Raw genomic sequence first — 12,369 nt, 5'->3', positions numbered from 1 at the left:
AGCAGGAGTAGGCCATCTAGCCCTTCGAGCCTACCCTGCCATTCAGTAAGATCATGGCTGATCTGTCGTGGCTCAGTTCCACTTTCCCGCCTTCTCCCCATAACCCTTAATCCCCTTGCCTATCAAAAACCTATCTACCCGCGTCTTAAAAATATTTAGCGAGGTAGCCTCAACCACTTCAACGGGCAGAGAATTCCAGAGATTCACCACCCTTTGAGTGAAGAAGTTCCTCTTCAACTCTGTTCTAAACTGCCCCCTCCCCCTATCTTGAGGCTGTGCCCTCTAGTCCTACTGTCCTTCCTGAGCAGGAAGAGCCTCTCCACCTCTATCCTATCCGTCCCATTCATCATCTTGTATGTCTCAATGAGATCTCCCCTCATTCTTCTAAACTCTAACAAGTACAAGCCTAGTTTATTCAGCCTCTCCTCATAGTCCAACCCCCTCAACTCTGGTATCAGCCTAGTAAACCTCCTCTGCACTCCCTCCAAGGCCAAAATATCCTTGCGTAAGTGTGGTGACCAAAACTGCACACAGTACTCCAGCTCCAGCTGTACAGTTGCAGCAAGACCTCCCTACTTTTATATTCAATCCCCCTCGCTATGAAGGCCAGCATCCCATTTGCCTTCCTGACCACCTGCAGGCTGGGTTTTTGCGACTCATGCACAAGGACCCCGAGGCCCCTCTGCACCGTTGCATGCTGCAGTTTTTCACCATGTAAGTAATAGTCCTTCCTACCATTATTCCTACCAAAGTGGACAACTTCACACTTGCCAACATTAAATTCCATTTGCCAGTTCCTGGCCCATTCGCCCAACCTATCTAGATCCTTCTGCAGACTTTCCACACCCTCCGCACAATTTGCCGTTCCACCAATCTTGGTGTTATCAGCAAATTTCAACACCATACACTCAGTTCCCTCCTCCAGATCATCTATATAAATGGTAAATAGCTGAGGCCCCAGCACCGATCCCTGGGGCACTCCACTAGTCACCAACCGCCAATCCGAATAGCACCCATTGACCCCCACTCTCTACCTCCTATTTGACAGCCAATCCCCTATCCATGCTAACACCCTACCCCTTACCTGTAATAACCTCTTGTGCGGTACCTTATCAAACGCCTTCTGAAAATCAAGAAACACCACATCCACCGGCTCTCCTCTATCCACCGCCCTAGACACATCCTCATAGAACTCCAATAAATTCGCCAGACACGACTTCCCCTTAACGAAACCGTGCTGCGTCTGCTCTATCAAACAATTCTCCTCAAGATGCCTCGCTATTTTCTCCTTGATCACGGATTCGAGCATTTTACCTACAACAGACTTTAAACTAACCGGCCTATAATTCCCTGCCTTTTGCCTGCTACCCTTCTTAAACAACGGCATAACATTAGCCGTTTTCCAATCTTCTGGCACTTCCCCGCAATCCAAGGTTTGGAAAATCATCATCAAGGCATCCACTATCACCTCCGCCATTTCTTTCAGAACCCTCGGATGCATTCCATCCGGTCCTGGGGACTTGTCCACAATCAGTCTCTCCAGTCTGTCGCGCACTACCTCTCTAGTAACAATAATGTCATTCAGGCCCTCCATTCCTACCATCTTTCCATCGCTAACACCCAGCAAACTATTCATGTCCTCCTCCGTGAAGACCGAAACAAAAAAGTTATTCAAGGCCTCAGCACCAAGAAAGATCTCCTTAAAGATCCTCCACTGTTCCTCAGCAGGCCTACCTTCCAATATGCTCCCCCAATCAACATTCACCAATTCCTCTCTCATCCTATCGTACCCCCCTCTGTTCAAACAAAGGACAGAGGTCCGGGAACCCACTTTCTTCTCCTCCTCCATCTGCATCAGAAATTCCACCATCCAATGATCACTCTTCCCAAGAGGATCCTTCACCACAAGGTCCCTAATTCTACCTGCCTCATTACATAACACCAGATCCAAGATAGCTCGCTCCCTCATCGGCTTCAACACACACTGTTCAAGGAAACTATCCCGGCAGCATTCCAAGAACTCTTCCTCAAGCCCACCGCGTCCAGCATGGGTCGACCAATCAATATGTAGATTGAAATCCCCCATAATTATCGCCATTCCATTCCTGCACGTCGCATTTATTTGCGCATTAATAGCCCACCCCACCTGGGAGAAGAGAAACATCAACCAGGATTCTCACTGTTGACCACTCTTGGAAAATGCAGGAGTTTTAGATAGCAAGTAGAAACACAAATGGAACAAAAAAGAAAAAGCTCAGATCAGGTGGTGTCTGTGGCAAACAGTTAATATTCAAAGTTGATGAGCTTTCATCAGAACAGTTCTGGTGAAAGGGCAGCAAACTGAAATGTTACCTCTCTTCACTGATGCTGCCCAGCCTGTGTTTAACCAGCATATTTTCAGATTTCCAGCAAGCTCAGTATTTTGCTAGTTGTTTGGCTAGTCTATCTGTTGCAGTTTAACCAATTTACTTACCTGGGCTTATTCACAGAAAATGGCTACCCACACTGATCGAATTATTATCAGGAAGAAAACGCATACAACTAGATAATCCTCACAAACTGAAGTGAGATCAAGCTGGTGAAACAATCAGGATCAACTCCATATACTGAGTTTAGTGCCAGTGATTAGCAAGTGACTGCAGGTTCAAACTTGACTCCAAAGGGTACTTCAGTGCAAGACTAAAAGAATGCTGTATTAACTGAGCTACTATATTTTAGAACATGACTGTTCTCTGCACAAAGCAAGTGCCATGTTTGTGACTAAATTCCAAATTTTATTTGTTGAAATGTTTTGAGAAAGTGTGAAAAGCATTATATAAAATGGATCTTTTGCCAAAATGATAAGTTAAGGCGGGTGATAGTTTCTATTGCGTATCCTAATCCCTGTAGCCATTCATAACCTTAGCTTCCATGACACAACTCATTAAGTCTAGGATTGTTTAGTGCTGCCACTTCAATCGATGGGAAGGTGGTTCTAGAGGTTAACATCAAAAAAGTGGCTCAATGTATGGTTCCTGCCAATTTTTCTTGTTCTTTTATTAGGCTTACTCCTTATATTCATGAATTTTGCCTCTATAATTTCTTCCCTTTTTCTTTAAAAGGCAGTAGGGCTTCATGAATTTCAGAAAAGCTGTGTGTAAATTAGCTGGCCACATTCAATGGAAAAAGCAGTTTGATATAGCTATTCCATAATCGAAAACTATCAGGTGATTTTTAAAAATCTTTTTCTCTCCTCCAGGCACCGATTCATGGTTGTGTTAGCCCTCCATAATCTCACTTCTTCTTTAGATTAGAAGGGTCAGCAGTTTCTTTGACTTCACAGCTTGGCTTAATCTTGTATTTAAAGATTACAAGAACTTAACTATTATTCTTTAAAATATGTCCTGAAACGCAGAACACCCACTCCTACACCAACTGGGATCAGCTAGCTGTATGTACCAAGGATCAACCTTGGGCCCTTGTTTCACACATCTAGTACACTGCACTAAATAACCAGCAAAGGAACTCCTGCATGGTTTCAAATATTGAAAATTAGTAAAAAGAACATTTCAGTGATATAAAGGGTAATTTTAACTTCCTGTAGGGGTAGATGGTAATTAAAACAGAGAGGAAGCTTTAATTGGAGGCCTGGAAGGTTTATATATTGGGGCTACTTGCCCATTTCTGGTAGACAGCGGCCTGGCAAACACCTGTTGAGGTGTAGGACAGTGATTCATTCCCATTGCTCTTTGTACATTATATGCATATAACGTGAAATCCAGCACATTACCTCAATGCCTTTGTTTATCGCCTGTTTTGCCATCCTCAGAGCTACTGGACCCTTTAAAATTAATCAGAGTTTTTAAAAAAATATGACAATATTCAGGTATACACAAACTGATTATATTATGGCAAAGTGAGTACTAAAATGCTATCCCTCTCTTTTCAGCACTCAGCTGTACCAGGTTTTTAAAAAATAATTTGCTCATCAATTCAGTGTGTTTAAGTTAAACAGTTCTATTTTTTTTAAAAAATGCTCCAATCACACTCACATATGATGGTTACACAGACCGGTGAGGTAGGGGAGGGAAATAGATGAGTCCAAAAAGAAGTCAAGTACGTTGGTGACAGACAGTTTCCATTATGTTTAATCTTTGAGGATTCTGCTTCAAGAGGATTCAATGTTGAAGAACAATCTATCTTTTCTTTGAGCCAGCAGCTGTTTGGCTTATGTTGAAGTGGTTGCCTGTGGTGTTTGGCTGCTCAGAATACAAGCAGGGACTGAGAGAGGGAGGGATACTGCATGTTCTGTTGCTATTTTCACTCCATGTCTTTCTGGCTTCTATCCCTGGAAGTCAGTGTCTCTTTACAAAACAGCTAGTTTGCTGTCGCAGGACCTTGATAAAGTTGCCAGTTACCAAACAGTCATAAGTTCACTTCAGGTCCATTCTCACTCACCCTAATAATTAGTCCAAATGCCTGAGTAGTTCAAAAGGTGGCGATTCTAACTTATTCAAACTAATTTTTGTCCTCTTGGGCTATGTCCAGAAAGCTTTGTAAGTAGCAAGCTGTAATTACATAGATGTTTGGCTATTTAGAGACCTGCTGTTTGGGAGACTTTTTAAAATTTATTCTGTGGCTTCAGTCAATTATAATAAAATCCTTTTATCAAAACTATCAACAATTCTTAACCCTGTATTTAAAACCATTATACGAACAGAGATTATCCCTGTTGTAGGATTGCCTTCAGCTGCAGCAGTTGTGGAATGACCAAACTTCATTGCTGCAAAATGATAGCGATAGAAGAGTTTTTTTTTAAATCATTGGCTAGCATTTATTGTTCATCCCTTGTTGGCCGTGGATAGTTGAGACAGCCACATTGCTGTGGCTCTGGACTTACACAGGCCAGACCAGATAAGAATGGCAGATTTCCTTCCCATAGGTTAGTGGTGAACCAGATGGATTTTTCCAACAATCAACAATGGTTTCATGGTCATCAGTAGATTCTTAATTCCAGATTTTTAAAAAATTGAATACAAATTCCATCATCTGCCGTGGCGGGATTCAAATCCAGGTCCCCAGAACATTGGCTGAGTTTCTGGATTAATAGTTTAATGATAATACACTAAGCCATCGCCTCCCCTATACCACCATCCACTGTCAAGTTTGCCATGGGTGGTTCCACTACAAAAAAAAGCAACGATCAAGATTGTCATTGACTTTAGTAATACACAGTTTATTACAAACCTGCGGAAGAATCTCTTTGGCTAGATCTAGTGCCTTTTGATAAGCCGCATCCCCCAAATCATTTTGGGTCACAGTACTATTCACTAGGCCCATGGACATTGCTTGTTCGCCATTTATCTGTCGACCAGTGAAAATAAGTTCCTTTGCCATACCAATGCCCACAACTCGAGGCAGCCGTTGGCTACCACCTTGAGAACAGAAATAAAAAGTTTTGATTACCTATCACAGCATAAATCAGGCATTTTATTACACTGAAATTTCATTTAATATTTACAATTCCAGTTCTTCCACATAGGTGAAGCATGTGGCAATATGTAATTCTGATATAGTTGGATAGATTCATTAAAAACACAAAGAACAACACAGCACAGGAAACAGGTCCTTTGGTCCAACAAGCCTGTGCCGCCATTTTAACATTGTGCATGCCCTCTTCTACCTATGACCTTTGTCTACACCTATTGGACTCCACAATAAAGGAAACATAACCAGATTGAGGGACGACTAATTTAGGGACAATTTGTTAACACCAATCAGCCTAAGAGCACATTTTTGGGGTGTGGGAGGAAACCGGAGCACCTGGAGAAAACCCACACAAGCACGGGGAGAATGTGCAAACTCCCACAGACACTGACCCAAATCCATGTATCTGCACAGCAAACAGTAATAGTCATTGAGCTGTCATGTTGCCCGTCAGCTGGTCCAGTTTAAGCGTACACTAACGACGTGAAGCACTAGGCAACTCTCGAAGCAACATCCGAGAGCAGCCCTCGCACGACCCACCGCGTGTATGCCCCTTGTTAGACAACAAGGTGGACCGAAGCACCTGTGGATTAAAAGAGAGAAACATCAATAACATGCACATTCTTATACAAACATTCAAGGGAATCCCCAGAAGCTCAAAAGTAAAACAAGTGAGCCAGAAAATATGTTGGACGGTCAATAGGAATCAATTGATTCCCAGGAATGTCCTAAGGCTTTTGATCCTTATTTAGAACAATCTTTTGTATCCTTACATCTCTAGTCCGCTCATGTGCCTAAGTAAGCCTTAAACAACTCCAGCGTGCCTGCTTCCACCACCCTACTTGGAAGTGCATTCCAGGCCCCCACAACCCTCTGTGTGAAAAACCTCCCTCTAACATCCGAATTATACCTCGTTCCTCTCACCCTAAGCCTGTGGCCCCTCATAATTTTCGTATCCAACCTAGGAAAAAGCTTACCACTGTTCACTCTATCTATACCCTTCATAATCTTACACACTTCTATCAGATCTCCCCTCATTCTCTGTCTTTCTAAGGAGAACAGCCCCAATTTGTCCAATCTCTCCTCAGAGCTCAGTCCTTCCATACCAGGCAGCATCCTGGTAAACCTCCTCTGCACTCTCTCCAGGGTCTCCACGTCCTTCCGGTAGTAAGGCGACCAGAACTGAACGCAGTATTCCAAATGTGTTCTAACCAACGTTGTATACAGCTGCAACATTAGGTGCCAGCTTTTATACTCTAGACATGTATTTAAAACATGTATTTCATGCACCACAGTCTGTCATGCCTCAAGTGTAATATCCAGGTATTATTTTTAATATACCATTATGCTTAATTCTATTAACAACACCGTGTTTCTAAAGTAAAACACAAAATGCTGGAAATACTTCAGCAGGACAGGCAGTATGCGTGAACAGAGAAACAAAGTTAATGTTTCAGGTCTGACCGTTTATCAGTCCGCTTTCTCCAATGACTTGTTCTGTAATTGTTGCTACAGATGTTTTATTTAATTAACTCCCAGATCACAAGTCAATTCATTGTAGGAAACTTTTAAGTTATCCCTCCTAAGTATAAAGGACTCGGATGAATATCGCAATGCAGAACCAGAGAGGGGAAAAGGACAGGCAGAAAAAAGGATCTGGAAGGAGGCCGAATGCAATAGCAAAGGCAACTAAACAGGATGAGCAAGTTGCAAAAAGAAGAGAGCATGCAGCTGAAGTGGAGACAGCCAGTAATCATAATGAGGGACGGAGAGTGGGGAAGAGAAACACTATTATCCCTGTGTTGCTTTTGTATTAGAGTATATCTAATAATTTAAGGTGAACAAAACCACAGGAGCAGTCCCCCAGTAATCTATAGGCAGTGAAATTCATGTATCATATATATACATACTGGTGGATCATATCAAACAGCACATTCCTTCAGCTGTTTGCAATAGTGCTGACCATACTCAAGAGCCTGTGCTTACGAAACACAGACATAATGTCTAAATTTAAATGTGATTCCACAATTGGACAACATTTGCTGAACAATCCCACATATGCTGAGAACTAGACTAACAAGCAATTTAAGATCACCAGTCAGGCTCGCGTTGTGGCTCACTAATACTTTCTAGGACATGTTCTTTGTATCAAAAGGAATAGCCAGGAATTGTAACTTACTTGAATTAAACAAAAGTGTGGAGGACAAATAGTTCCCTGATGCCTTTTCCCTGGCAATTCTCGGCCAGAGTCAATTTACCTATCAATCGGCATCCTTTTCTCGTGCAATATACATGCTTGCTTCCTTTGAAATTTGCCATTCTTGAGTCTGTCCTGAGAAGTGCAAGATTAAAAACTTCGACAGCATGTCTTTTTTCAACAATACTCAAGGTCTACTACCAAGTGACTAGCTTCAGATTTTATTCTCTTTTCTGGAAAAACCATGAATATTCCTCAAGTTCTTTGATTCTCCTACTCAGGACCTATAACTGACCATTTTGCATGACTCTCTGTAGCTCTTGACCACTCTGCAACATTTGGTATAGCCAATCACGCCTCCAAAGCCTCTCCTCTTTTCAGCTGAGTTGGTTCCTTACTTGGTTCCACTCTTATCTATTCAACTTTGGCTACAGCATGTCTGGCATAGCCAGTCTTCCCATTCCCACACAGCCACCAAACAATATGGCTTTGTCCCTGCTTCTTTCTCATGCTGGCTTTCAGCAACATTGTCCAAACACATCGGAAGTAAAAACCATTTGTATGAAATCCATACCCTCCTACTAGTTCCATTCCCCTTACCAGCTACCGTCTCATTGTGATCGAAAATGACTTACCAGAATTCCTCCAATATTTTACACTTTTAGAACAATTCCTTTCTTGATGACCTATTGCCCCATAGGCCACCACATCTTGTTGCCATCTCCTTCTGCATTTGATGGCAGAATTCCTCATCAGAGAAGATTTAGAAGAACTTGTCTGGAATGTACAGCAACACTGACTCCCCCCTCCTCCCCAAGTAGCTCAAAATGTGGAAGATAGTTGTAACATTCCTATAGTGTGTTTGGCAATAAATTGGGTGGTGACATGGGTCTTACTGTATTGTATTCTGTGATTGTATTTTTAATTAGCAATAGGTGCAAGTGACAATCATAGGAAATTTGGTGGTCCCAATGTTTGTGGAACTGAGCCAAGACAGATCAGCCATGATCTTACTGAATGGCGGGGCAGGCTCGAAGGGCTAGTTGGCCTACTCCTGCTCCTATTTCTTATGCATGTGGTGATGAGGAGCTGGGCATGCCCTGCACCTGAATTGTGAAACCCGATGCACTATCAATATTGGACTCTATGTGGCACTATTCATCGAATAGTCAAAGATCAGCTGGCTGCTGGTATCCACATTCAGTAAATGTGAAAAATCTATTGTACAGGTTGCAGGCAACTGCAATGCAAAAATACTCCCAGTTTTCAAACACTATCCACTCCATCACAAGCCTTTTTGTTTTATTTGCTCATTGGATGTGGGTATCACTGGCTGAGCCAGCATTTATTGCCATCCGAGGACATTTACGAGTCAACCACATTGCTCTGGAGTCACATGTAGGCCAGAGCAGGTAAGAACAATATTCTTCCTTTCCTAAAGGACATTAGTGAACCAATAGGTATTTATGAAAACAATGGTTTCACGGTCAACAGTAGACTTCGAATTCCAGATTTTTACTGAATTCAACTTTTGCCATGATGGAATTCCAATCCGAGTGCCCAGAACATTACAGTAGCTCTCTAGATTACTAGGCAACAATACCATAATGAGAGAAGTAACTCACCAGCACCAGGAAGAAGACCTCTGGTAACTTCAATAAGGCCCATTTTGGCAGAAGATGCTAAAGTTAAAGAAACAAATAGCAATAAAGTAACTGCTCTTGTTCACATCAACAAGAGACATGAGCCACTTAACATCATAATATGCTATTGGACAATAAGAACAGGAAAACTGACTATTGAAATTTGAACCAAAGAATATCAATGCAGTATTTTCACTTAAGCAATAGCATTGAGAGAAAAAGCAAGAGAGGAGAAAGAAAAGGGAAAGAAAGTATACGCACAAGCGAAAGTGAGAAACAGCCTCTGGGAAATAAATCATAAGGAGTATGAGATATACTTCTACTAATTAAGCCTTTGGCCTCTTTGGTTCAATTTAATCAAACTGCTTTTCCGTATTTACATTTTCTACACAATTACAGGTTTTCATAATTCCATGAGATCAATAAGAAACACATATTTTCCAGGTTCAAAAGCTAAAGTCTTTCAGGGTTTCCTTGAAAGTCAGCCTTGTGGCTCCTCTTTGTACTGCTTCAACCATTTGAATATCTCCCCTATTTCCTGGTGACCAGAACTGGCCACAATATTCAAGATGTGATCTGAGCAGAGCGTTATAGCGTTTTCTCACAACGTCCTCAAATTTTGTATTCTTCTATTTTAGCTTTATACTTCAATGTGCTGTCAGCTTTGATGATTGATACTCTGCATTGGCTAGCCATATTGAAAATGAAGTCTATGAAGACTCTAGGTCTCATAATGTCAACCGTAATTATTTCAACATCAGAGTACGTGTTGTCCATTGCCTTTCCCATGACCAGGACCTTTTGCTTGTCCATATTCAATTCTTTCTGCCATCGTTCTGCCTACTTAAATATTTAATTGAGCACCATGTGTAATGTTGAAACTGCCTTCTTCAAATCTTCTGTCTCTCCACAAATTTGACTAACTTCAAAATCCAATGATGATTCAAGTCAATGATGCAAATCAGAACCAAATTAGCACCCCAATGGAAAAACTTTTTTTTTATCTTTCAATTAACTGTTCATCTTTATTCCAGATTTTCCATGAATTCCCACTGCTTTGACATTTATCTCAGTCTTTTATATGGAACATTTCAAACCTTTTCTGAGATTCTAGGTACAACATGTCATAGTGTTTTACACAGCCCACTTAGACTGTCACTTTCTCCAAGAAGTTGTGATCAGACAGATCTTCCTCTGAATCCATGTTGGCTGGACTTTACTACATTATAAGTAAATAACTGGGGCTCCATCTTGCACTCAAATTCACCTATGAAATGGAGCAGTCACAGGAGCTCCCATTCCTTGGCATGTTAATAATCTGGTAAGAAGACTCACAACACCAGGTTAAAGTCCAACAAGGTTTATTTGGTAGCAAACGCCACTAGCTTTCGGGGCTCTGCCCCTTCGTCAGGCAAGTAGGGAGTTCTGATCACAAACAGGGCATATAAAGACACACATTCAGTTTACAGAATACTAATTAACCTGGTGTTGTGAGACTTCTTACTGCGTTTACTCCAGTCCAACACCGGCATTTCCACATCACGTTAAAAATCTGCCAGGGGTTCTCTATTATTATCTACCGTTCACTGGTCAAAATACATGTTGGGATTCTGTTATTCCAAGTTCTACGACTGACCTTTATTGACAACCTCAAATAGGGCCCCAAGCCATTTGCTCATCATGCAAGCTTGATGCTGAAATAGGGTGCATCAAAGCTATCCTGTGAAATAATGGCTATCCAGATCAGATTATTGCTCACTGTATATCATGCAAACTCATGGATGGGCCTAAGGCTGCCACTTTCAGTCCTGAAAAGTGTCCAGTCTGTCTCAGATTACCCTGAGGTATCTCAAAATTTGAGCAACAGGTAAAGTTGACTATTTCTCGCTGCTTCTATGCAGCAACACAAATGGTATTCACCACTGACAGGATGTTACTCTCAAGTCAAAAAGATGTTTTGCCTATCACACAAATGAGCAATGTGGTATATGAATTTCAACGCCAATCTGATGGTCAGTATGTACACTGCACAAACCAAAATCTGGCAGATTGTTTCAAACAACATATCCCTTTGGCTGTACACAACAGGCAGGATACTGATCATAGCCAGCCAGCCCGTGCTTGCAAAACTCAAAACACACTATCTAACATCAGATTGGATAATGTTCTAGAGTCCTGAGTGTGCTAAGAAATACACTGACAACCAGTTTAAGATTATCAGTCAGGCTGACTGTATGGCACATGTTTGCTATAAAGTATAACTACAAATACACAGAGTTCTGTCCTCTGCAGACAGAAAGAACGTGTACACACATTGTGCCTCTTTCAACTGAACACAATAAATAGGTGACAGCCATTCCCCAGGGCAATACTTAGGCCAATCAGAGTCATCATAGAATCCCTACAGTGTAGAAAAGACCAGTCAGCCCATCAAGTCTGCACCGACTCTCTGACAGAATATGTTACCCAGGCCCTCCTCCCCTGCCCTACACCCGCAACCCCACACATTTACCATGGCTTATCCATCTAACTTACACATCTTTGGACACAAATGGGCAATTTAGCATAGCGAATCCACCTAACCTTCACATCTTTGGACTGTGGGAGAAAACTAGAGCACCTGGAAGATACCTACCCAGACATGGGCAGAAGGTGCAAACTTCACACAGTCACCGAAGTTCAGAATTGAACCTGGGTCCCTGGAGCTGTGAGGCGGCTGTGCTAATCACTGTGCCACAGTTAATCTGCCTAGCTTGAATTTAAATAAAGCTTGGCAGTTAAGTGACTACAATCAGAGTCCACTTGCCAAATAATCATCACTCTCTTACCATGAAATATAAATTACTGTTCCCTTTACATTTGGTATATTTGCAAATGTCCAGGTCAGTGCATTATGAAAAGTTTTGACATGCCTTTTTTCAATGATAAGCAAGTTATTATTGTACAGGTCATTTTCAAGTTTACGACTGCAAATTTCAATTAGTTGCTCACGTATCCTGTAATGCATCTTTATAACTAATGAATGAACACTAAGATCATTCTAGCTCTATTTTATGTGCACAT

At 41.7% G+C, this 12,369-nt stretch overlaps 1 protein-coding gene across 2 annotated transcripts in view; it reads right to left on the bottom strand.

Moving 5' to 3' along the window:
* echdc2 (enoyl CoA hydratase domain containing 2) overlaps positions 1-12,369 on the bottom strand; it is a 30,465-nt gene that overhangs the window by 1,680 nt on the left and 16,416 nt on the right. For both annotated transcript variants that reach the window (XM_080195455.1, XM_080195456.1), the window contains 3 exons: positions 9,289-9,345; positions 5,227-5,414; positions 3,770-3,820 (listed from right to left, as the gene is read on the bottom strand). In XM_080195455.1, the coding sequence (XP_080051581.1) occupies positions 3,770-3,820; positions 5,227-5,414; positions 9,289-9,345 (296 nt within the window). The remainder of the gene's footprint in view (positions 1-3,769; positions 3,821-5,226; positions 5,415-9,288; positions 9,346-12,369) is intronic.

Source organism: Carcharhinus amblyrhynchos, chromosome 9 (genome assembly GCF_965287045.1).
Source record: "Carcharhinus amblyrhynchos chromosome 9, sCarAmb.v2.hapA, whole genome shotgun sequence".
Lineage (NCBI taxonomy): Eukaryota > Metazoa > Chordata > Chondrichthyes > Carcharhiniformes > Carcharhinidae > Carcharhinus > Carcharhinus amblyrhynchos.
The sequence above is the reverse complement of the archived record's forward strand: the minus strand, read 5'-3'. Positions and strand labels throughout refer to the sequence as shown.